The sequence below is a fragment of the Silene latifolia genome, chromosome 5, assembly GCF_048544455.1.
Source record: "Silene latifolia isolate original U9 population chromosome 5, ASM4854445v1, whole genome shotgun sequence".
Classification (NCBI taxonomy): Eukaryota; Viridiplantae; Streptophyta; class Magnoliopsida; order Caryophyllales; family Caryophyllaceae; genus Silene; species Silene latifolia.
In genome coordinates, this window is record NC_133530.1 from 32,055,119 (window position 1) to 32,082,577 (window position 27,459).

The window sequence follows — 27,459 nt, forward strand, 5'->3', positions numbered from 1 at the left end:
GCAGACAACAGTAACGCTTTGTTTAGCACCCCTTCCGGATCGACCCTCCACCCTTTTCGTACCCCCGCACACCGATACACCAGGATGACAATCTGACTGTCCCAACGCAGCAATTTCATCCTCGCAGCGCCACCACCACCGGGGAGCCTGGATCGGAGGGTTACAAAGCAGACACCAGGATGGCAGCCTGGATCCATAATCGGTCAACACCAAGAACTGATCACTCAAAGACCAGGCCAACTTTCCGAGCACCCTGGTTAGGAGGTACACCTGCCGTACCTTCCGCTGCTTTTCTAACCCTCTTGCAGAGCGGGTAACTCGTTGGAGCAAGAATATCGAGCCGAGGGAGCTAATGTATAGGATACCAGCGTAGTCTGCCCGTCCGCTGGAGAAAGCGACCAAAGATAGCTACGCAGACTCACCTTTCGTGGATGATATAGCTCTAATCGGTGTTCCTAAAAGATGTGTGTCGCCACTATGACACTCTATGACGGAACCACGCATCCACTTGACCATATCAACCACTACAAGCGTAAAAATGATGGTGATAACCGCAACTGGATCTCTAAAGGAAGCTTGTATGTGCAAAGGTTTCGGATCAACACTGTTAGGAGCAGCCCTGCAGTGGTTCGTCGGCTTACCGAACAAGAGCATATCCAGCTTCGCCGACCTAGTCAATGCCTTCAACCAACAGTTCGCCAGCAGCAGAAAGCCAGAGAAGCAGACCAGCGACCTCTACAGACTAGTGCAAGGGTTTGAGGAATCTACCCGTGATTACTTGAACCGGTTCAACAAAGAGAAGGTGTTAATTCCGAGGTGTGATATAGCAACCGCTATACAAGCCTTCCGCCGAGGGTCGCACTGTGATTCACGGCTATACAAGGAACTAACCATGCATCCATGCACTACCTTTGAAGAGGTGCAATCGAAGGCGATTGCTGTCATGAGGCTGGAAGAAGACTCTGCACCTGTGAGAGGCACCTATGATTCAGACCCAATATCCAGAAAGGCGCCAATAGAAAAGAAGAGCGAAAGATCCAAACCCTACAGCAGGAGCGTGAATAAAGTTTCTGGAAATTCAGAAGGAAAGTCCGAAGCAGATCTGCCTCCGAAAGTAAGTGAGTATGGTTTCACTACCAATCTTGCAGGACTATTCAAAGCCTTGAAAGAGCTAGGACGCAGAGTCGATGGCCAAAACTTCCTAAGGAAACCCCAAAGAGCAGAGACACAGCAAAAAGTGTGAGTTCTACTAAGAAAACACTCACAACACCGATGAATGCCACTCCCTCATAAAGGAAGTCAAATTCCACTATGACCAAGGAAACCTGGATCATCTCCTACCCGAAACACAACAAGAGTAAATTCACGGACCGTGGTTCCGCCTCCCCTCCTCCTCATTGTTCTAGAACCGTGAATGTCATTACGGGTGGATCGGAGCCGTGTGGGGGTGACCTACTCGGCAGCTAAGAGGCATGCAACCAGGGCTAAGGGAGACAGACCAGAGCTCCCGCAGGGTTAACCACCGAATCTGCGCCGTCGGTCACCTTCGACGAAACGACGCAGGATCTACTCCCGAACAAAGACCACGACGCTCTAATCATCACGCTTCCCATAGGAAATTGCAAGGTAAAAAAGATCCTGGTGGATACCGGAAGCTCCGTCAACTTGATCATGATGAAAACACTCAAAGGAATGGGATTCACCGAGAAAGATCTAGCAAAGAAGGCAATTCCCTTGGTTGGTTTCAGCGGCGAAACAAAGCACTCCCTAGGAGAAATCATCATCCCAACCTACGCCGGAGGTGTAAACAAACAGGTAAGGTATTTGGTTATTGATGGGCCCTCTACTTACAATGTAATCCTTGGCAGGCCCTGGATCCACGAGATGAAAGCAATTCCCTCAACGTACCACCAATGCCTGAAGTTTCCGACACCTTGGGGGGTGCAAGAAATACGTGGGGACCAGGAAGAAGCTAAGGATTGCTACAAGGTGGCTCTGAAGCCAACAACAGGTTCGCCCGCATAGCAATTACAGAGCCAGCGCATCCAGGACGAGTACATTGAGCCTCAGCAGGCAAAACTAGACGAAGTCAACCTGGACTCGCTGCATCCAGAACGAACTGTTCTCATTGGATCTGAGTGTAGAGGTAAGATTCGTGAAGAACTCGTTCGATTGTTGAGAACTAACATAGATTGCTTTGCTTGGTCACATGATGATATGATAGGGATAGACCCAAGTGTGATAACTCACAAGCTAAGTATGGATCCAAGCTATAAACCTGTGCAGCAGAAAAGAAGAAAGTTTGCTTCTGAAAGAAACCAGGTCATAAATCAAGAAGTAGATAACCTGCTCGCTGCAGGAAAGATTCGTGAAGTAAAATACCCAGAGTGGTTGTCTAATGTGGTAGTGGTCCCAAAGAAGAATGGCAAGTGGAGAGGCTGCGTCGATTTCACGGATTTAAACAAAGCTTGCCCAAAGGATCCATTCCCTCTACCACACATAGACGCCATGGTAGATGCCACTGCGGGCCACGAGATGCTGACATTCCTGGATGCCTGGAGCGGATATAACCAGATAAAGATGCACCCCAGTGACTAGGAAAAGACAGCATTCAGATCCGAGAGAGGTATCTATTGTTACAACGTCATGCCTTTTGGACTGAAAAATGCAGGATCTACCTATCAGAGACTGGTGAACATGATGTTTAAAGAACAAATAGGCCAAACTATGGAAGTATATATAGACGATATGGTCGTCAAATCGAAAGCGAGCTTCACAAAGACCACCAAGACTGCGTAAAAACTTTCAATACCCTCAGGAAATATCAAATGAAGCTGAATCCTACGAAGTGCACCTTCGGAGTATCCAGTGGAAAATTCCTAGGGTACATGGTGACCCAGAGGGGGATAGAGGCCAGCACCGAGCAAATAAGAGCAATTCTGCAGCTGGAATCACCGCAGAAACCAAAAGACGTCCAGCGCCTGACTGGAAGAGTGGCAGCCTTAAACAGATTCATATCCAGATCCTCGGACAGATGCAGGCTATTCTATGATATACTCAGAAAAAGCCAAAGATTTGAATGGACGGACGACCACGAGAAAGCATTTCAAGAGTTAAAGCGCTATCTCAAAGACTCCCACCTCTCCCGTCGGCGAGCCGGAGAACCACTTTTTCTCGTATCATGTCGACACAGAAGCAGTTAGTGCAGTGCTATTTCGAGAGCAGGAAGGATCACAGCATCCGGTATACTACATCAGTAAGTCTCTGCTTCCGGCAGAGACCAGGTACACATCACTAGAAAAACTTGTCCTTGCACTAGTTACTGCATCCTATAAACTGCGTCCCTACTTCGAGTCTCATACTATTTCTGTGATAACTAATTACCCTCTTAAAACTATCATGAGAAAACAAGAATTGTCAGGACGAATGGCTAAATGGTCCGTGCATTTGAGCGGGTACGATTTGAAGTTTGAACCCCGTACGGCCATAAAGTCCCAGGCTCTGGCGGACTTTGTGTCCGACTGCCAAAGACCTCCGGACCCAGGCCGAACAGGACATCCTGAATCTGGAAGAAGACAAAAGAGAACAAGTATGGGAGTTACATGTGGACGGAGCCTCAAACGCCAAAGGAGCAGGAGTAGGGCTGGTCCTCAAATCACCCCAAGGAGACCACATAGTCCAGGCCGTACGGTGTGAATTCAAAGCCACAAACAACGAAGCAGAATATGAGGCGTTAATCCTGGGTCTGAAGCTGGCTCTGGATCTGAAAATCAAGACACCTTCAGGTTTGCAGTGATTCTAAGCTTATAGTTAACCATGTTAATGACTGCTACGAAGCCAGGGATCCCAGGATGATGGCATATTTAGATGTAGCAAAAGAGCTGAAAGTCAAGTTTGTCACATTCAACATCAAGCAAATCCCCAGGGAGCGAGAATGCGAAGCGGACGCACTAGCCACCCCCGGGGCAACCTTCAAAACAGAACTATCTCCACGATACCAATTGTCCACGTCTTTGGAGCCAAAGAACACTAAAATCTCAGCAGGAAGCAGAAAAAGTGTGCAGCACCAACAGTGAAGAAAGTACTACAGACTGGAGGAAACCCTACCTAGACTGGTTGCAGAATGACGTCCTACCAGCAGATAAAAAGGAGGTAAGGGGCTTTAAAATGAAAGCATCCAGATTCCTACTAATCGATAATGTTTTTTTCAGGAAATCCCACGCTGGACCCTACCTCAGGTGCCTGGATCGGGAAGAGTCTCGGTCGTTTTGCATGCTATCCACAAAGTGGAGAATATGGAAACCATGCGGGGCGGGAGCACATCCAACAAGGCACCGAGGCGAGGGATACTACGCCCACAATGCGCAAAGATGCCATGGAATTCGCAAAAAAATGCGACGCTTGCCAGAGACACGCCCATGTTAGCCACCAGCCAGCAGAGCCTCTGCACCAGGTTATCTCACCATGGCCTTTCATGAAATGGGGGATGGATATCGTGGGACCATTACCCAGAGCACCAGGAAACAAAGTCTACATGCTCGCCATGACGGATTACTTTTCCAAATGGATAGAAGCAGAATCATCCTCCCAGGTTACAGAAACCCAGGTGATATCTTTCATTAAACGCAATATCATATGCAGGTTTGGCATTCCATCTGAAATTATATGTGATAATGGGTCCCAATTCATTGGAAATAAGACTGAAGCTTTTTGTGCTAGGTGGAATATCTCGTTGCAGAAATCTACTCCCAGGAACCCCCAATCCAACGGACAAGCTGAATCCAAAGAATAAGATTATCATTGAAAACTTGAAAAAGAAACTAGAGGAGATTGGGGGCAAATGGGCAGAAGAGCTACCTCTGGTTCTCTGGGCTGACAGAACCACACCAAAGGTTGCAACGGGGCAAACCCCCTTTAGCCTGGTGTTCGGAGCAGAAGCAGTCATCCCATCTAAAGTCAGGGTCCCAACCCACAAATATGGATGCATCACAGAAGATCGGAACCAGGTGGAAATGGCAAGCAGCCTGGACACGATAGATGAACTCAGAACCAGCGCCCAGATCGGGATGGCTTCCTACCGAAATGATCGTGGCTAAAAGCTACAACAAGAACGTAAAAGTAAGAACTCTGCGGTGTGGGAGATCTGGTCCTAAGGAAAGTCTTCCAGAATACCAAGAACCAGCAAAGGGGAAATTTGCCTACAATTGGGAGGGGCCATACCAAGTAGAAAGCACAGTTGGAAATGGAGCCTACCGACTCATGACTATGGAAGGGCAAATGGTTCCCAGTTACGGAATATCACCCACTTAAAAAATATTTTATTTAAAGTCACCAAAGGGTCAACAACCGGGTACTCACCTACCGGATGCAAAATGCGGCCCGAGGTTCTAGATATTGCCTTACATATTTTACGGCTCAATATTTTTTCTGTCTCGAATACTTTTATGCCTCCAAAAATTCTTCCGCCCTAAAAGATATTTTCCTGCTTCTAAAATATTTTTCTATTTTTATATTTCTCCTGGGGTCCGATATCTCCTGTTCTCAATGTTTTCCTCTAAAAACGTTATTTTTGAATCCAACATTTCTGGTTCTAAAAGCCTTGCTCGTATTTTAATTCTAACAAGCTTTAAATTGCAAAACCACCTTGAATAATTTAAATTTTTTCAAGTAAGCCAAGGAAATAAAATGCAAACTAATCTGGCAGAGCCTGTATTCATTACAGAAGGCGTGTGTCCGTGGCTAAGCACGTACAACCGGGACAACCAGCCTCCCGCGATGCATTAGCACCCACGCAAGCTTGGCTCCTCTGGACGAGTGGGCATACTAGACCCCTTAGCCAGCAATCTAACAGCGATGGCCAAACAAACGACGTGCATGCACAAATCAAAGCACCAGAAACGGTATGACACAAAGAAATAACCAGCAGAAAATACTTAAGTCGCAAAAGCAAAGTACGTCTGGCATCAGAACCAGACCCAAATACATAAACTGTTCAAAATAAAGATGTTATGCCCCGTAGGGCCAAAAACTAACTAAACCTAGCAAAGTCTTTCAGGTGCAAAGGAAAACTAATCTACATCAACATGCTCCACAAACTTGACATACGAGCATCGGGAGCGGAGAATTCACCTCTTCCTCAAGACTGGTCGTCGAAGAACGCATGCCGTGCTCCACCAAGCCGGCCCAATATATCCGTATTCGGACCGTCCGGAAGGTAGCGGCGCCTCTCCTCTTGACTCCTAAATCCCAAAGTGCCGAATGCTCCCCTTCGGAACGTCTTTATACAGCTGGTCTTCGTTTCCAGAGCAGCATAGGACAGAGCATCCACTAGAGTCCTTTTCAACTCCTGCACATCAGAAACCTTCTCCTCCTGAATCTGGGCAGCACGAGCCTCTGCATTAGAAGCACGTTTCTCCACCTCTGAGATACGCCTCTCAGCCTCTGAAGCACGCCTTTCAGCATCAGCAGCCTTCTCTTTAGCATCGCACCTCCTTCTCAAAGATCGCGGCTTTCTTCTCGGATCGAACTTTCTTCTCGACTGAAAATCCGCCCCTCGAAGAGAAAGATTGTTCGCAAACTCGCTTCGAGTGGCCTCCTCCAACAAAGAAACTCGGGACTTGTTTAGATCGGCTGAGTTTGCGGCCTATCCTCATTGGCTTCCTTCGCCGACTTAGGAGTTTCGCATTTTCTCGCTACCGGAGAGGCACCTTCTCCCGCAGATACGGGGCCATCTCGAAAGGACCGTGGACCCAACCAAGTGTCAAAAAAAAAAAAAAAAAAAAAAAAAAAAGAAGTATATATAGCGCGGCCAATGATCGTTTATCTCAAAAGAATGCTCGTAGCACGATCCACCAAGTCGAGGCAAAGGATTGCTATCCAAATAGATCTAGGAGTTGGAAGAAGCATCTGGCTCATTAAGTCCAAGCTACTCGTAGACTTAGCCTTACCAAAATTGTCCGGAAGTGTAAAAACAATAACCCCGGAGCAGATTTGGAACCGCGAGCGCCCCGGGGGGATCTAGAACCGAAGTAGCCCCGAAGCGGGAGAGCTCTCGAAGCGGAATAGCTCCGAAGCGTGGATGGTTTCGACGTTGGAATCGCATCGACGCGAGCATAGTCGGGCAGAACCAGAACAACTTTGAAACCGGAGCATCTCCGGAAAGCGTATAACCCATGTCCAGCGGCGGAGGCCTCACAAACTAGAGGTGTGGCTTCAATAGGAGATCGCTCCTTAGCCCGGTTCATGCAGCGAGACCTCCTCTTGGGACGAGGTCCAGAACCAGGGGCAGGGGTAGACTTCCTTTTCTCAACAGGCTTGGGGGCAGCCGTAACCTGCTCTTTCACTCTCTGAGCCAAAACATCTTGCAGTGAAATTCTAGATTTTGCAGAACCTGGAAGCAGCAGAAATTAAGTCAGAACCAGATATATGAAAAATCCGGAAACAGAACCAAGTCAAAAAGGGAAGAACAACGTACTAGTCGACATTGAGTCTTTTTCTTCAGCAGCTGTTTTCTTCACCACAGCAGCAGAATCCTGAACCAGATTGGGGAAGGTCCTATTTTCTGGAGGTGGACTGAATAGCTTGGAAAGGGATGCGGTTCTGTCAGGAGACAAAGGCAAGGGGCACAAACCTGCACAAAAAACCAAGTAAGGAAATATGAGCATCAAAGAAAAATACACGGGAATAAGGGCATGCAAGTACCGTCTGTTGATCGCCAGACACTGACAATGTAGTCAGTCGGAGCAGGAAGAGTGTCAATTTTCACAAAAATAAAGCGGGAAAACCACTTGCTGTCATCCGGCTTCACGGGGAAGATGATGCAGTTCTTTTCCCCGTCTCGAACCCGAATGGTCACTTGACCCCGAGCAAGAGACCTGACCGAGAACAAGTGTGCAAGGTCCGGGAGACCAATCTCATAACCAAAACGGTTATTCATAGCATCAATCGCAAGCAAGGTCCGCCAAGTGTATGGGGCCACTTGGCAAATAGCCAACTGATTCAAGTTCAGATACTCTTGGACCAAAGGAGGGAAAGGAAATCGCAGACCCAGACGAAAGGCGTATTCGTACAAGCAAATCCACCCTTCCCTCACTGAGTCGGCCTTCTGGCCAGGAGTCGGAATGTGGAACACCACATCATCAGAGAAACCAAAGGTTTTCTTGATATAATCAAGATCCTCTGGAGTGAAGTCGGAATCACAGGAGTGCTTGGCGGAGAGCACACCGCCGGAAAGAAAGAGGTCAGGCGGCATCACCGGATCCGAGTCCGAGGTTGAAGAAGCGGTTTTTTGTGACATTATACGCAAAGTAAGAAAAAAGAAAAGAAAGCAAGGAAGGAGATGATGTACCTGTAGCGGCCGGAAAAGAGGAAATATTAAGATGATTAATGGAGAGAAGTAGAGAGAGAAGGAGTAATAATGAAGAGGAATAGGAAAAGTGAGGGGATACCGAGGGATTTATTAAAGGGGGAGGTTGAGGAGTTATGGTGAGGAGAGAGTTCTTGGGGAAGTGGGAAAGTGGCGGCAGTTTGTCACAAGTGGGGAGTTGTAATCATCAGGTATAACTGCCCAGCTTCGTCAGTTCTCCGCATCGCAAACAGAAATTCCCGCCTAAAAATATTTAAGACGGAAATTTGGGGGCAATTGTTAGGGGTAAAAAAGACTCTTTATTACTTATGACGTTGATGAGTAGTATTTTGGTAGCTTTTACCCCGCGCTTTTACTCTTATTCAACTCGATTTTGTGTGCGTTAAATGACTTTATAGCTCATTTTATTTACTAATTATAATAATTAGCCGTCGTAGTCATGTTTATTAATTAGTCGGATGTTTACTCAATATTAATATTAATATTACTTTATTACAATAATATGTAGGCAAGGAGGCAAATTGACACGGAAATTGAGGAGCAAATTGGGTCGAGACGGAAATAAGACGGATGAAGGACGAGTTAATTGAAGAAAATGAAATAACTTGTATTAGACAAAGTCAAGCTTGGCAGTTGACTTTACCAAAATCACAAATTCACGAGTTGTTCACTCGTCCCCACAATGAACTTCAGACTTGATCCCTGCATTTCCAATTTCCATAACCAATCAACCACCATTGCTGCATTCCGCCATTAACCACAACAAACCCGCCATCAATCAAGCTTCATCACGCATCTGCTCCTTCATACACCACCACCATAGCTGCAACCCGACTCCATAACCACAAACCCAATTACCACCATTAACAACTCCCTCCACCTTCGTCATTCCATTCACCTCCACCGCGACATCTCAAAAAGAACAACCCGAAACCCGACACCATTCAAGTCGTCATCGCCATCATCACCGTTCTTGATTCTCGGCCCACCACCATCCCAGATCCGCCAATCAAACCACCATCTCCGTTCAATCCTCCTACATCCAGCAACCACGCATCATCAGTCCATCCCCACACCAATTCCGACGCATCTCAACAGCAACAACCACCGCGACTGCCACCCCACGACCTCAGCAAACTCCGTTTTCCGTCGCCATCAATTCGACCTCAGCTGCTCCGTTCAATCTCAAACAACAACGAGCAACATCAATTAGACCTCCACTTTCGATCTAACGCTGGAATTGAGCAATCATAGATCTGAAATTACCTTTGAATAGAAACCCGAGTTGAATTTGCAGTCGATGCTTTTAAGGAAGAAGAAATCAAGTTGGGGATTTAATTGACTCTACCGGGTGAATCGTGCAGCCGAAGGAGTTAATTATGCCCGGCCGGGTGAAAGTGATGCCCGGTCGGGTGTAATTTTACCCGGTCGGGTACAATCTTGGAAGAGGCTTTTGGCGGAAGAAGACAAGGAATTGGAAGGCTGGGATTGTCTTTTGGGGGGGGGTTTTAGCTGTGTATGTCGTGTGACACATTTGGGGATTTGGGGGGAGATTAGTATTACTATTAGATTAGATTATTATTATTATTATTATTATTATTATTATTATTATTATTATTATTATTATTATTATTATTAGACTAGAATAAAAGAGACTACAACACATTACACCCCATTACACCTTACATTAGAACACCACACCTACTACCAATTAGAATAGAAAAATTAGACTAGTTAATTCTCTCCTCTCAAATATTGTAGAACCCTAATATTTCCTCCCTCATTTTCATTAATAAAAAGTTGTAATCTTTCTTTAATTATTAGTTTAATTTTTCCTTTGTTTATGCAAGTTCTTCCTTTCTCATTAGTATACTATTAGTATTTTGGGTTGTATTTGAAGATTAGAAGAAATTCATTCTTCCATTATTGCCCAAGATTGTTACTTTCCTCTTTGTTGGTACAATTCTCACCTTTTGTTTACATTTATTTTCATTTGTTTACATTTATGTTCTTTACTTAATGTTTTCATTCAAAGTTTCTATCTTTATTATGTTTACCATACTTGTTTGTATTTTGTTCCATTTTATTGTTAGTTTTTCATCCTTAAACATGTGTGAGTAGTTCTCCTCTAGGGCTTAGGGGGATCTCGGGTCTATAATGGGTACGATTTTGGGTTAGAATTATAAGGAATAGGGTGTTTTATTGGTTGTCACTTTCTTGCACATGAAGTGTTTGTAGAATTGCTCCTATGAAAGTTTGAGTATTTTCTCACATGTTTAGTTGTCTTGGTGTCTATACTAATGGATGAACAATCTTGGTGTGTAGACTATTGGATGATCTTTGTGTATGTGTGTGACGGGTTTTAGTTAATCACATGAAAGTGGGTTAACGAATTCTAGGTGCCCTAAGACATTAGGCATAATTTCTTGACTAATTGAATCACCTATTCCCCTTATTTGTCTTGTTTCATGCCCAATGACCCGAGTGAACCCGAAAGCTCTAGTCTTTCTCATATTGATCAATTACAATTGCATTTAGTTTAATTTTATTCCTTATTTGCATCCTAGTTTATCATAAATCAAACCTCTTTCATTATTAGGCTAAAATAGGACTTAAACAAACCAAGTATACACCCCCGCCATCTTCGTGTTCGACACCCCTAATTATACTACTTAATTTGGGTTCTTATAAATTGTTTTTGATTGGGAAGTGACGACAAATTCCTACCTATCAAATGGCGCCGTTGCCGGGGATGGCGTTAGGTTATGCTTAGTTTTTGCTTAGAGTCTTTGCTTTAGTCTTTTCTCAATTGTTACTTTGTGTTAGTAGTTGTGTGTCCTTTGTAGAGTGTGTGGTTTATTGCTTTTCCCTAGTGTGTAAAAACACTAGGAGACTTACAATTTGTCAAGTGTATGCCTAGAAGGAACCATCACCAAGCTCTTCTCTTCAACTCCGACCCCGAGAGGCTTTTTAGGACCTTGAGGACAAGGACTCTTGAGAGAGTAAGGAATAATTCCTCTCAAGCAAACTTTGAGCAACCAAGTTCACACATCCCACAAAATTTTGATACCACAACCATACTTCAACCAAACAACACAATTGAGACTTTAATAGAAAACCCTTTTCATAACTTCCCTAATTATAATAGCCCACCTCAAACACCACCACATCAAGAACCAAACCCACCACCACAAATGGCTCTTAGAGATCACAACCGGCCTAACCATAATGATTCATGTAACCCTATCAATTTTGGCACCTTGGCCCCAAACAACTTTGAAATGCATCCCGCCCAAGTCGGGTTAGTTGAGAAGGACTTGTTTGGAGGTCATATTGAAGAGGATGCCCATGCTCATCTCCGGAAGTTTAAGAGGAAAGTTTCAATGATGAAGAAGAATGGGGTGTCCGAAGACACCTTGAGAATGATGTTGTTTCCGTTTTCATTGACGGGCAAAGCGGACCGGTGGTTGAACATCCACCCACCGGATACTTTCACTACTTGGGATGACTTAGCCAAAGCATTTATGGCCAAGTACTACCCTTCCTCCAAGACCGCGATGCTCCGCAATGAGATCCATACGTTTCAACAAGAGGATGGGGAGTCCTTGGGTGAAGCTTGGGATCGTTATCAAGACTTGATAGCAAGTTGCCCCCACCATGGAATACCGGAATGGTACATCACTCAAACATTCTTCCAAACTTTGCTACCAAGGACTAAGGAGATGGTAAATGCCTCCGCGGGGGGAGGATTTGACCACTTGAGTGATGAAGAGGGCACGGCATTGATCAAGAAAATGGTAGATTCGGAGGCAAACTATGGTTCTAGAGGGAACATGCTAAGAAGGAATGGGAAGTTTCCTAAGGAAAATGCCTCCAACTCCGAGACAAATGCCAAGCTTGACTTACTCACAAAACAATTTGAGAAGTTTTCAAGAAATCAAGTGAATCAAGCCGCAACCTCATATGGGGCACCCATGGAAGAAGTGGCTCAAGTCGCGAGTTGTGAACTTTGTGGAGGAAGTGGTCATACATATGACTTGTGTGGCAACAATTACAATGGGGCCTATGAAGAGAATGTCCAAGAGGTTAACGCTTTTCAAGGATTTAACAACAATTCAAGACCCACAAGACCACCTTACAACAACCCAAACGTCTACAATCCAAATACCAATTTCTACCACCCCGGTTTGAGGAACCACCCCAACTTTAGCTACAAAAGTACCAATGTTCAAAACCCACAACATCTTCAACAACAAGCCCCAAACAATCCACCCGGTTTTGCTCAACCAAGAGGAATATTCCCCAACCCAAGAACTAATCCCCAAAACCAAAACTATGGCAACCAACAACAAGGGTACCAAGATTTTGGTGGAAACCAAGGTAACCAAGGATTTTACCAAGGGAATCAAGTGAATCAAGCAAATCAAGGATTTGGGCAAGGATATGGTCAAGGGTTTCAAGAACAAGGTCAAGGATCAAACTTCAACAACAATGGTCCTAGAGCTAACTTCCAAGGGGGTCAAAACAACAACCAAGGTCCCAATGCTCGGTATGACTATGGGTTCCCTTTACCCATAACCAACCAACCTTATCAAGAACCCCAAGGTGAGCTCTCTCAAGTTGAGCTTTTGAAGATGATAAAGAACATGCAAATTCAACATAGTCAAGAGATAGCTAATTTTGCTAAAGCTACTCAACAAGAACAAGCAAACTTGAGGGCTACCTTCCTTAAGGACATGAGGGAAATGGAATCTAGGATGGCTTCTCATGCTATGGCTAACCCTCAATGGCCGCCCGGTGGTTTGTTGGCTCAAGGACAAAGCTCCAAGGATGCCTCAAATAGCCACCATGCTCATGCGGTAGTGCTAAGGAGTGGTTTAAAGCTTGAGGACCCTTACAAAGACCTTGCGTTGGAAGTTGATGAAGATCCCAAGGGGAATGAGGTAGAAATGGATGATGAAGAGGAAAGCTCACCCATTGAGGCTTCGGGTAAAGCTAATGAAGACAAGAGAGGAAAGAAAGCTTGTGAAGATTTGATTAGAAGAGGAATTCAAGTGGACACGGATGTTGATGGACATGTGGAAGACCTCCCTTATGAGGAGGAAGCTATTGAAGAAGTACCTTTGCAACATTCTAAAAAGGTAACAAAAAGTTCGGCTCCTCAAAAGGTATCTTCCAATTCCCAACTTGTTTCTAAAATTCCTTACCCTTCAAGAGCCATAAAGAGTAGGGAAAACCTCAAGTATGCCAAATTTTGTGATATGCTTGAGAAACTTGAGGTTACCCTACCCTTTACGGAGGTGATAATGAACATGCCAACCTACTCAAAATTTTTAAAAGATATTTTGACAAGGAAAAGAGTCTTGGGTGACCAAGAAATAGTGGCTATGGAAGAAGCATGTAGTGCTCATATCCTTAACAAATTGCCCACTAAACTTGGTGACCCTAAGCTTTTCCATTCCTTGTGTAGTTGGCGGTGTTCCTATATCAAGAGCTCTTTGTGACTTGGGAGCAAGTGTTAGTGTTATTCCTTTGAAAGTTGCAAAAAGGATTGGCATTCAAAGCTTGGCTCCCACTACCATGACTCTCCAATTGGCGGATAGGTCCGTCAAACGCCCTATGGGGGTGCTTGAGGACGAGCCCGTCAAGGTTGGAAAGTTTTTGATTCCCACCGATTTAGTTGTCCTTGATATTCCGGAGGATAGCCATACTCCCATCATCCTAGGTAGGCCATTTTTGGCTACCGGAGGAGTACTCATTGATGTGAAGAATGGGCGGCTAACCTTCCAAATTGAGGGCAACAAAATCGAATTTAACTTGCCAAATTTGATGAAAGGTCCAAGTGTAGAAAGATTGAGCACAATCGAGGTAATTGATGAAGTAGTGCACGAAGTAGCCCGTGAAGAGGCGGAGATGGAAGAGGTTTTTCAAATCTCTTTGCATGATGAGGCAATGAAAGAGGATCACGAAGTTGATGAGGAACTATTAAAGAAAGTGGAGGGCTTTCTCCCTCCAAAGGTACAACTCAAACCCTTGCCTCCCTCACTCAAATATGCTTTCCTTGATGAGGGAGAGGCCTATCCGGTGATCGTTAATGCTAACCTAAGTGAGTCCCAAGAAAAGAAGCTTTTGGAAATCTTGAAAACTCATAGAGGAGCACTTGGGTATAGCATTGATGACATCAAGGGCTTAAGTCCGAGTTTGTGCATGCATAGAATAGTTTTGGAAGAGGGGAGTCAACCCAAGGTTGGCGGTCTTAGGAGGATTAACCCAAAGATGGCCGAGGTGGTGAAAAATGAAGTGTTGAAACTCCTAGAGGCCGGTATTATATACCAAATTACCGATAGCAAATGGGTTAGTCCGGTCCACGTGGTACCTAAAAAGGGGGGGATACAAATGGTTGAACAAGAGGATGGCACCACCCTACCCACTAGACCCGTGACCGGGTGGCGAATATGTATTGACTACCGCAAGCTCAATGCCGCCACCCTCAAAGACCACTTCCCAATTCCCTTCATTGACCAAATGCTAGAAAGGCTCGCGGGCCATGCATATTATTGCTTCTTAGACGGTTATTCCGGGTTTTTCCAAATTCCCATCCACCCGGATGACCAAGAGAAGACGACCTTCACTTGTCCAATAGGGGTCTATGCCTACCGTAGGATGCCATTCGGGCTTTGTAATGCGCCCGGCACCTTTCAAAGGTGCATGATGGCAATATTCTCCGATTTCCTTGAAAAAAGCATGGAAGTCTTCATGGACGACTTTAGTGTCCATGGAGATTCGTTTGAGCATGGTCTTGAGAACTTGGCTAGTGTGTTGAAGCGGTGTGAGGAGCACAACCTCGTCCTTAATTGGGAAAAGTGCCATTTCATGGTAGAGGAAGGGGTTGTACTCGGTCACATCGTTTCAAGTAGGGGTATTGAGGTCGATGGGGCCAAAGTTGCGGTCATAGAGAACTTGTCACCCCCTTCCAATGTTAAGGGAGTGAGAAGTTTTCTAGGCCATGCCGGGTTTTATCGGCGTTTTATCAAGGATTTTTCAAAAATAGCAAAGCCCTTAACCTCATTACTTCTTAAGGATTCCCCCTTTGTGTTTGATGATTCTTGTCTTGAAGCTTTTAATAGGTTGAAGAGGGCATTGGTCACGGCACCAATAATCCGGTCTCCGGATTGGAACCTCCCTTTTGAGATAATGTGTGATGCTTCGGACTTCGCGGTTGGTGCGGTACTTGGGCAAGTTGTGGATAAGAAGCATCATGTGATTTATTACACAAGCAAGACTCTCGACCAAACTCAATGTGGATATGCTACTACCGAAAAGGAAATGTTGGCAATTGTTCATGCCGTGGAGAAATTTCGGCAATACCTTGTTGGGTCTAAGGTGGTGGTTTACTCCGATCACACCGCCTTGAGACAATTGATGGTGAAGAAAGATGCAAAGCCCCGACTCTTGAGATGGGTCCTTCTTCTTCAAGAATTTGATTTAGAGATTAAGGATAAGGCCGGTTCGGAAAATGTTGTAGCCGACCACTTATCTAGATTGACCGTTGAAGACCATGGCATACAAGACAAGAGTGGACCCATCAATGAGTGGTTGCGGGATGATGGACTCATGGAAGTTACCGCCAAAACCCCTTGGTTTGCGGATCTTGCAAACTACATTGTGAGTGGTTTCCTACCGGATGAAATGGAACCAAGAGAAAGGCGGAAGTTGAGAAATGATGCTAGGAGATACTTTTGGAATGATCCCCACTTGTTCCGCAAGTGTGGGGATGGAATGTTCCGGAGATGTGTTTCAAGAGAGGAGGGCTTGGAGATTGTTGACCGAGTTCACAATTCCGCCTATGGAGGACACTTGGTCACCTCTAGAACAATTGCCAAGATCCTCCAAGGTGGGTTTTATTGGCCCTCCATGTTCAAAGACATTCACTACTTGGTTAAATCTTGTGATGCTTGCCAAAGGGTTGGGAACATTGGGAAGAGAAGTGAGATGCCCTTGACTAACATATTGGAGATTGAGCTTTTTGATTGTTGGGGCATAGACTTCATGGGACCCTTTCCCAACTCTTGTGGAAATGAATACATCTTGGTTGCGGTGGACTATGTATCCAAATGGATTGAAGCGGTTGCCTCCCCCACCAATGATAGCAAGGTTGTGATGAAGCTTTTCAAAGGCACGATTTTCCCAAGGTTCGGAACCCCAAGAGTAGTCATAAGTGATGGCGGATCTCATTTCCGCAAGAGTACCTTCAAAGCTCTACTTGAATCGCATGGAGTGCGGCACAAAACCGCACTTGCCTACCACCCTCAAACTAGTGGGCAAGTGGAGGTTTCTAACCGCCAAATTAAAGCCATTTTGGAGAAAGTCACCAACAAGAGCCGGAAAGATTGGTCCCAAAAGCTCCCGGATGTCTTATGGGCATTGAGAACCGCCTTCAAGACACCCCTTGGCACCACCCCGTATAAGCTTGTGTACGGGAAAGCTTGCCATTTGCCGGTGGAGTTGGAGCACAAAGCTTGGTGGGCTCTTAAAGAAATGAATTTTGACTTTGATGTCGCCGGAGAAGTGCGCTTTCTCCAAATGAATGAGCTTGAGGAGTTGAGATTGGAGGCTTATGAGAGCTCCAAAATCTACAAAGACCAAACGAAGAAATGGCATGATGCCAAGATCATGAAGAAAGGGGTAAGTGTTGGAGACCTTGTTCTCCTTTTTAACTCCAAAATCAAGGTGTTTCCGGGCAAGCTCAAATCACGATGGTCCGGACCCTTTAAAGTGATGAAAGTATTTCCTTATGGTGCTTTCGAGCTATGGAGTGAAGAAGGGGGAACTTTTAGGGTCAATGGGCAAAGAATCAAGCGATACTATGACGGTGATAGCAAAGGTCCTATTGAAGTGCTCTATCTCGGGGAACCCCTCCCCGAGGAGAGGGAAAGTTGAAACTCTTGAAAGAAACTCGGTTTGGTGGAGTTCCTCAAGAACCACCATTTGTATATAGCATGCATTCTAGGTAGGAAATGAGGAATTTTGGACGGATGATGGAGATGGAGACGGTGATGGTGATGAAGCGTATGAGTAGAGCCTAGTAATGAGGGCTCCACTCCCTCCCTCCCAATCCAAATGTCAAGTATGTTCCCCAACAATCCAAACTTCTCATTCATATTTAAATTTTGTATGCATTTAGTTAGAAATTCATATAATTGCATTCATATAGGATTGCATTAGATTTCTATTTGTAATATATTGTCACATTTAGTAATTGCATTCACTTAGCATAACTTGCATTGTCATTTAAATTTTGCATATAGAATAGAGCATGCATTGCATTTTCAAAATAAAAACCAACTAAAAATTGAAAAAATGATTAAACCCACCAAAAACATGTTATTTTCTTTCACTAAATTGCCCTCCCATGTCCATAAATAAGTGTGGAGAGGGCCTAAAAAAAACCAAAAACATGCATTTTAATTTCCAAAAATCAAAAATACCAAAAATATGTTATTTTTATTTCCAAAAATTCAAAAACCACCAAAAATATGTTGTTTATTTTTCCTATTCTCTCCCTATACTTTGTTCCATTGAGGACAATGTAAATTTCAAGTGTGGGGAGGGAAATATCCACTTTGTGAATATTTGTTTGCACCTTTAAATTTGATAAAAATTCAAAAAAAAATGCCTAAAAATTGAAAAATTTCAAAAATTCCAAAAATATTGCATTGTATATATATGTTTGTCTAACAAGTGGCGCAGGCACATACGGGACATTTGAGGCATTAGGAGACTAGAAGACCGCTCGGTTTAATCTTTCCTATCTCTTTCTCCTTTACTATTCTTTTCCTTTATATTGTTGGATATATGGAGGAGGATGGGCTATGTTGATGAGGATGTTCCATTTTGGAACTTGGTGTGTGTTGCTTACGTGCTGCTAGGTTTAGATAATTGTTGCATGTTTATTTATGTTGCTAGTACTTAGAAATGCATTTCGTATCTTGTGAATATGTGTTTGTTGCTTTATTTACATTTTGCATCGAGTTTGTATATAAATTTTTTGAACAAAATTTGGTCTAGGAAGGAGTATGATACCCTCTATGATGATGTTTGTTTAAGCCGTGTCTTTCCCCTCTTAGTGGCTTGCACCTTGTGACCTCCTTGTTAGGGTGTTTGCTTGCAAATACCCAGGAAATGAGGCTAGACCGGAAAGTTTTGACCACCATGTGAGACCAAGACCGTAGACTAGGCCTAGATTTCGACATAGCTACTTACATGTGAGATTTAGAGCCTCCTTGGGACCGGTACATCCATACCCGGTCCCCCTTTAGGTGTGAGTAGGCTCCTCGCGTGGCATGTCACATCACGACGCACAAGCATGGCGTCCTTTCCTTTTAGACCATGAGATGTTCATTTATATGCATATTTTGAAACAACAAGTTGCATTTCATTTCTTTTTGAGCCTCACATTGCCAAATAAGCCTAATTTTTCGACCCTTTAGACTAGGACCGATTTTGTTTACCCCTTTTGAGCCTTGACCTTTCATTTGATACCTACGATACTAACTACAACCCAAAAACAACCGACCTTGATCAAGAAAGTTGTCTATGAGTTTTGGTAGTATGGAGCTAGGGGATTTAAATCTTGGTTTAGTGGATGTGCACAATCCACTTGAGTCGGAATGATGGTTTAGTTTGGTTTGCTTTGAATAAAGAGGTTTTGAAAAAGAAAAGAAAAGAAAATAGAAAAGGAGAAAAATGTAATGAAAAAGAAAAATATTTGCACAATTACTTTGTTTGATGAGAAAAAGCCAAGCAACACTCCTTCATTAATGGAGTAGAAAAAGGCGTTGCATGAATAAAAAGGGCATTTGATGTTTTTCCTAGGTGAGTCGGGTTTACACAATTTTTGCTTGATTTTGGCAAGCCAATTTCTTGTTAGGGTTTAGACGTTACTCATTGGTTGCAATAAGGTGATAATTTTCGTGTTTTTCCAAAGTGAGTCGGGTTTGCACAATGTTTGCATTAATTCGGGAAACCAATTTTTGTTAGGGTGTAGACGTTACTCATTTGTTGTAATAAAAGTGGAAGAAATGGAATTTTGGCAACTTCTTGATGTGTACCTCCACATTTTTCCAAAATGGTGCTTGCACCAATCCCGTTTCGTCCCGTCACCTAGCCCCGTTACAACCCTTGTTTCTCTTATGCATATTTTCCTTTTTTGCATCTCATGAATGGTCTTGTAGGAGAGGATTCCATGTTAGATTGCGGGCATGTCTCACGAGTCGAGTAGTTGAGTGATTTTGGTTACTTTTTGCACAAAAATCACCCGTTCTAAAAACAGAATGAGAGATTAGTGAAAACCGTGAGGAAGTCGGTAGTCTTGGTCCCCTTAGTCATGGGTCAATTTGGTTGAATCTTGAGTGTGTCATTTGATTCTCGAAGGTTAGGCTTTGCTTCCCCCTTTCCCGCCTTTGAATTTGTTTCTTAGGCATTTGGTTGTCACATTGAGGTTGCTTGAGCCACCACTAGGGCATCGACACCCCGCCAAGACTATGAGACGGTATCTCCCGACCAAAACCTTTAATCTTTCAAAACAAAACGGCCGCTTAGATGAGGAAAGTGGTTTGACTTTTTGTGATGCATCTTATATCTTGATTCGTGCTTAAATGTTGGATATGTCAAAATTTTCTGCAAGCCCCCACTTGCCTTGCATCGGAATGCATACCTCATTGTGTTTCGGTGCGAGTTGAAGGGACGGAGAAGGCCCGTTAATTGCCTTTCATCGGATATTATTATTTTAGCTAGTCTTTTATATTACGGGTCTTAGTTTAATTAAATGAGCTTACTCGAGGACGAGTAAGGTTTAAGTGTGGGGAGATTTGATGAGTAGTATTTTGGTAGCTTTTACCCCGCGCTTTTACTCTTATTCAACTCGATTTTGTGTGCGTTAAATGACTTTATAGCTCATTTTATTTACTAATTATAATAATTAGCCGTCGTAGTCATGTTTATTAATTAGTCGGATGTTTACTCAATATTAATATTAATATTACTTTATTACAATAATATGTAGGCAAGGAGGCAAATTGACACGGAAATTGAGGAGCAAATTGGGTCGAGACGGAAATAAGACGGATGAAGGACGAGTTAATTGAAGAAAATGAAATAACTTGTATTAGACAAAGTCAAGCTTGGCAGTTGACTTTACCAAAATCACAAATTCACGAGTTGTTCACTCGTCCCCTCAATGAACTTCGACTTGATCCCCGCATTTCCAATTTCCATAACCAATCAACCACCATTGCTGCATTCCGCCATTAACCACAACAAACCCGCCATCAATCAAGCTTCATCACGCATCTGCTCCTTCATACACCACCACCATAGCTGCAACCCGACTCCATAACCACAAACCCAATTACCACCATTAACAACTCCCTCCACCTTCGTCATTCCATTCACCTCCACCTGCGACATCTCAAAAAGAACAACCCGAAACCCGACACCATTCAAGTCGTCATATCGGTCATCACCGTTCTTGATTCTCGGCCCACCACCATCCCAGATCCGCCAATCAAACCACCATCTCCGTTCAATCCTCCTACATCCAGCAACCACGCATCATCACCCATCCCCACACCAATTCCGACGCATCTCAACAAAGAACAACCACCGCGATCGCCACCCCACGACCTCAAAGAAACTCCGTTTTCCGTCGCCATCAATTCGACCTCACCGCTCCGTTCAATCTCAAACAACAACGAGCAACATCAATTAGACCTCCACTTTCGATCTAACGCTGGAATTGAGCAATCATAGATCTGAAATTACCTTTGAATAGAAACCCGAGTTGAATTTGCAGTCGATGCTTTTAAGGAAGAAGAAATCAAGTTGGGGATTTAATTGACTCTACCGGGTGAATCGTGCAGCCGAAGGAGTTAATTATGCCCGGCCGGGTGAAAGTGATGCCCGGTCGGGTGTAATTTTACCCGGTCGGGTACAATCTTGGAAGAGGCTTTTGGCGGAAGAAGACAAGGAATTGGAAGGCTGGGATTGTCTTTTGGGGGGGGGTTTTAGCTGTGTATGTCGTGTGACACATTTGGGGATTTGGGGGGAGATTAGTATTACTATTAGATTAGATTATTATTATTATTATTATTATTATTATTATTATTATTATTATTATTATTATTATTAGACTAGTATAAAAGAGACTACAACACATTACACCCCATTACACCTTACATTAGAACACCACACCTACTACCAATTAGAATAGAAAAATTAGACTAGTTAATTCTCTCCTCTCAAATATTGTAGAACCCTAATATTTCCTCCCTCATTTTCATTAATAAAAAGTTGTAATCTTTCTTTAATTATTAGTTTAATTTTTCCTTTGTTTATGCAAGTTCTTCCTTTCTCATTAGTATACTATTAGTATTTTGGGTTGTATTTGAAGATTAGAAGAAATTCATTCTTCCATTATTGCCCAAGATTGTTACTTTCCTCTTTGTTGGTACAATTCTCACCTTTTGTTTACATTTATTTTCATTTGTTTACATTTATGTTCTTTACTTAATGTTTTCATTCAAAGTTTCTATCTTTATTATGTTTACCATACTTGTTTGTATTTTGTTCCATTTTATTGTTAGTTTTTCATCCTTAAACATGTGTGAGTAGTTCTCCTCTAGGGCTTAGGGGGATCTCGGGTCTATAATGGGTACGATTTTGGGTTAGAATTATAAGGAATAGGGTGTTTTATTGGTTGTCACTTTCTTGCACATGAAGTGTTTGTAGAATTGCTCCTATGAAAGTTTGAGTATTTTCTCACATGTTTAGTTGTCTTGGTGTCTATACTAATGGATGAACAATCTTGGTGTGTAGACTATTGGATGATCTTTGTGTATGTGTGTGACGGGTTTTAGTTAATCACATGAAAGTGGGTTAACGAATTCTAGGTGCCCTAAGACATTAGGCATAATTTCTTGACTAATTGAATCACCTATTCCCCTTATTTGTCTTGTTTCATGCCCAATGACCCGAGTGAACCCGAAAGCTCTAGTCTTTCTCATATTGATCAATTACAATTGCATTTAGTTTAATTTTATTCCTTATTTGCATCCTAGTTTATCATAAATCAAACCTCTTTCATTATTAGGCTAAAATAGGACTTAAACAAACCAAGTATACACCCCCGCCATCTTCGTGTTCGACACCCCTAATTATACTACTTAATTTGGGTTCTTATAAATTGTTTTTGATTGGGAAGTGACGACAAATTCCTACCTACCAGACGTGGCAAGGAATTATTGGTAGATGAAGGGAAAAGGGAATCGCTGAGGTGGCGTGTTATGGGCCGCGGGATCAAAAGAAGAAACAAACACAAATTGGGGAATTGCAAAACACACGTGCAAAGTGAATTGTTGGGCTGGGTCAATAACAAATTCCTATTCTTAAGGAGTTGACCCAAAGTCCAGGAGCAGAAATAGGAAAGAAGTTTTTGGACTCTCTACTTGGTTCAACAGCTATAAAAGCAATAGAGGAGCAACACGAGGAGGGCATTAAGCACACGAGCATTCTCAGCACTGTATCACTCAACACTCCATCTATATTTGGCAATATCCCACTACAAAATAATCTTGTATTTCCTTACTTGAGAATTTATCATCGATTATAGTGCAAAAGTTGGCGGGATTCCGACTCCCCCCGCGGTTGTTCCCACACCGGGTTTTCCGCGTCACCAAAAATCCTCCGTGTCATTTTCTTCGTTTGTCTTTATTTCGTCGTACCTATCATTCGCATTTTAATCATAATTGGCATTAAGAATAATCACTATCACTCACATAATTAAATTAATAACTCGGTAAATTTTTACCAAAACACAGAGCATATTCACAGTAGCAGACTTCATCACTATTGCAGGAAAATGGTGCTTGTTGAATATTGACTTAAACTATAGATAACAAATACAGATAAATGATTAATTAACTGACTTATTTAAGTGATCATTCTTTCACGTTTGTGCTGTTAACAAATCAAAGACACCACATTGAAATATATTGAGATTTGTAGAATGACAGACTGACCGTTGAAATTTTCTCATACCCGATCGATAATAATGGCATAATAGAAGGCTTAGTTATTTTAATGGAACATAATTGTAAAATTATACAAACATTACATCCATGGCAGAATCGTGATGAGTCATGTCATCTTGATTTGTTAAATCATATGATTCAACGAAATGGTTCAGGACTCCGACAGCAATAATCATAGCTTTAAGATCTCCTCCAAGCTCTTGATATTTTAACAACCCATGTAATATAAATCTTGTCTCGTGTGTTTTCATAGAATCGGAAATAGGCATGTCTCCAAGATGTTTTCAGAACTAAAGTGCCACAAACTGCCCAGAATCCTGTGATGAATCCAAGTACAACACTTATATACAGTCCTACTATAAGGTCGCCTTTCTTGTCTTGCTTGCTATCACCATTTGGTATGATGGCAGATGCTTCATCTCCAATACATTTAGGAAGTGGTGCTCCACAAAGTCCGGGGTTTCCCATGTATGATGACGCATCAAAACCTTGTAATTGTGTGCCAATGGGGATCTTCCCTGTCAAGTTATTGTCGGAAATATCTAATATTGATAGACTACTGATTTGAGTCAAACTTGGAGGAATTTCACCAGAGAGATGGTTATGTGATAAATCAAGAGATTCTAAAGAGGCCAGTTGGCCAATACTTGACACAATAATACCGGTAAGATTGTTTCTTGACAGATTTAAGAATTTCAAGCCAACAAGACTTGATATGCCTTCTGGAATATGGCCTTCCAACTTGTTGCTGGAAATATCAATGCCTTTTAGTAATGTTAATGAGTTTCTACCACCAAATGATGTGAATGAGCTGCCACCACCAAATGTTTGTTCATTTCTTTTCCACATCACTCGTGCACTATCATAATAAATTTCGCCTAGATAGTCGGCCAACAGCGGATCAAACTCATCCTCTGTGTTAGCCATGCTTACCAATTTGTACAAACATTCGGGGATAATTCCAGAGATATAGTTGTTCGAAACATCCAAGATTTGGAGGTAAGAAAGATCACAAAAGCTTGAAGGTAGAACACCAACAAAGCGATTACTTCGTAGGCTAAGAATGACAAGATTTCCGAAACTATGCCCAAAGTCAGGGTGTATGTGACCACTCAATGAGTTATTTGCAAGGTCCAGCATTACCAATGACTTACAGTTCACCAGGGATACCGGTAAAGTACCCGATAAATTATTGTTGCTCAAGTGTAAAATTCCAAGTTTATTTAACGCACCCATTGAGGTAGGTAAACTTCCCCAGAGACTATTTTTCTCTAAATGCAAGTTATATAATCGATCGAAATAGCTCCAACAGTCCGGCAACTTTTCTGAAAACAAGTTACTTGATAGGTCAAGATCGGAAAGACGTGTTTGTTTATGTGGACACAAGAAAGAAAAAAGGCCTTTTGAAAACTTGTTGTTGTTTAGATGTAGAGTGGATACATTGTTCCTTAAAAATGAGGGTATGGTACCTTCCAAGAAGTTATAGCTCAAGTCAATTTGAGGGAGGTTGTCAAAGACGAATGATACATCTGGAATTGTACCATTAATCATATTACGAGACATGTCTAAATGAGTAATTCCCGACCACAAGCTTGAGTTCCAAAAGGAAATAGGAATTGTGTCTGAAATACTAGCATTGGATATATCAAGCATGGACAAGTGTTTTTGAGTTGTGATCCACCTCGGAAAATATGAGCCTATCTTACATGACCTCAAAATTAACATATCCAGTTGAAATGGAGGAATCCAATCAGCACTAATGTTAACCACAATTTCTGTGTTAGACTCAAAAAATAAATAACGTAGTTTTGAAAGGTTCGATAAGTGAGTGGTTGTGAGAGTTCCATTCAAAGAATTTGAAGAAAGATCTAAACTCTCTAGCATTGTAAGTTTCCCAAGTGATTGAGTAATGGTGCCATTAAGTTGATTTTGAGCGACGTTTAATTTCCGTAAGGACGAAAATGCACCAATGTTATCTGGAATCGATCCCCAAACTTGGTTTCCAGTTAATTGTAGATACAATAATGCCTTTTGTGGACATGTAGAAAAGGATTGGAGGATGTTAGAGAACTTGTAATTGAGACCGGTACTTGCCAAGCCTAAGGTTTGCAAGCTACATAAGTTATCAAGGACTTTCATTGAGCTTTCCGAGAGTTGCAAATCATTTCTAAACAATTTTAAATTAAAAGTGAGGTCAAGATATGTAAGGCTGGTCTCGAGTCCACTCAAGTTCAACAACCACTCAAATATTGATGTGTCATTAAAGTTATTATATGAAAGGCTGAGGACACCAAGGGTTGTGGATGCATTAATATATGAAAGAGAAAATGGTGAGGTTAGAGATAGCCCACAACCATCCAAACGAAGCTCTCGTAAGAAAGGTAGGTTGTTAACGATAGAGAGCCAGGTGCTTGTAGTTGTTCTCAGATCTATATAACTCAAATCTACTTCCCTTATCAACCTTAAATGCGAAAGCCACCTCAAGCTTTCTATTCTCCCATTAAAATTTTTAATATCCAGGGATGTTAAACTGGAAAGATTCCCGATTTCTTGAGGAAACACACCCGAAAACCCAGCATGTGAGAGATTAAGGTGCTCTAAGGTAGCAAGTGAACCTATAAACTTGGGCAATTGTCCACCGAAATTATTACTACTAAGGTCCAAATATTTCAAATGCTTCAAGTTAAGTAGAGAAACATCGAGTGTACCTTCTAAACAAGGCACACCGCCAGAGCTAGAGCCACGAAGTCTGAGACTGACGACATGGCCAGAGTGGTTGTTGCAGCGAATACCGCGCCACTGACAACATTCTTGACTTTGTCCCCAAGAATCGAGGTACCCGCAATGGTCGACACGAATACCCTGTTTGAAGTGAAGCAGGGCATCTCTTTCACTCTCAACACATTGGACGTGGTTGTTATTAACCTCTGATGATGCAACTTTGCAACTACAGTAAGTTAGCAGCGAATAAACAAGTAGTAGGAGAAGGTGATTATATAACTTGGGCGGAAAATGGACAGTCATTTTTATGTGAAACTGTAAGTGTAGAAATATAATGGGATTACGAGTGAAGGATATTTGTTTGATGGATTAGAAGGTTGATGTATGCATTCCTTTATTTATACAACAGTCCGTTCACATTATTCACTTGGTGTACTTTGATAGTAATCATAAGACTAAGACATATTGCTCCATTTTCTACGTTTGATGGTGAATGATCAACGTTCGTTCATGATTATGTCTTCGACTCTTGGTCCACAAATCCTGGTTTAAGACGGAGGTATTGGTCTTAAATTTTAAGATGGGTAGAGTACATATCAAATCACATGACTAGTTACCTAAAAAATACCAAAAATTGTGTCCTTATTAGCAATATATGGTAATATTTGGATTCATTTTTATCTATAAAACGGATACTCCGTATAAACAAGATTTACTCGTCTTGGTCTTCCGGAAATGTTCTCATGTGTATACATTTACGGTAAAGGTTGAGCAATGATTTAAGTATAGGTCACGTTGGTCTTCTGGAGTGTAAGTTGAGCTGAACTTTTCAAGATACATTGGAGTAAGGTACATAATTCATGGCGAAACATGCTTGAAAAAAAAAATTAACTGAATATCTACTCTTTTCCATCCAAACCAAAGGTAACACTTGTTTTTTGGCACTATTTATGGTCGTGGAAAATCTTTGATATTATTCTTAATCTATAAGACAAAATATAGTCGTGAGATCTTGTTTGATTTATGGTCATGAATGCTACAGGATAATTAATTTTTTATAATTTTTAATAATGCGTAACTAAAGATAATCACGTTGCAAAACGTGTCTCGCCAAGTGTGATAAAGTGACTGTTACCTTTGATTTGGATTAGAGGTGTAAACTAGCCGAGCTGAGCTCGAGCTCGGCTCGAATTTTTTAGATCGAGCTCGGGCTCGGCTCGAAGCTCGTCAAGCCTAAAAAATTGAAGCTCGAGCTCGGCTCGAGTTCGAATCGAGCTCGTTTTG

At 42.5% G+C, this 27,459-nt stretch overlaps 1 protein-coding gene and 1 non-coding gene across 2 annotated transcripts; both read right to left on the reverse strand.

Moving 5' to 3' along the window:
• Positions 1-11,922: 11,922 nt before the first annotated feature.
• On the reverse strand, positions 11,923-12,029 carry LOC141658138 (small nucleolar RNA R71). The gene has a single exon (XR_012549042.1). It is a non-coding gene; the product is annotated as a small nucleolar RNA R71 (small nucleolar RNA).
• Positions 12,030-23,634: 11,605 nt separating this feature from the next.
• On the reverse strand, positions 23,635-26,478 carry LOC141655178 (receptor-like protein EIX1). The gene has a single exon (XM_074462269.1). The coding sequence runs from the start codon at positions 26,476-26,478 to the stop codon at positions 23,635-23,637; it is 2,844 nt and encodes a 947-aa protein (XP_074318370.1).
• Positions 26,479-27,459: the final 981 nt, after the last annotated feature.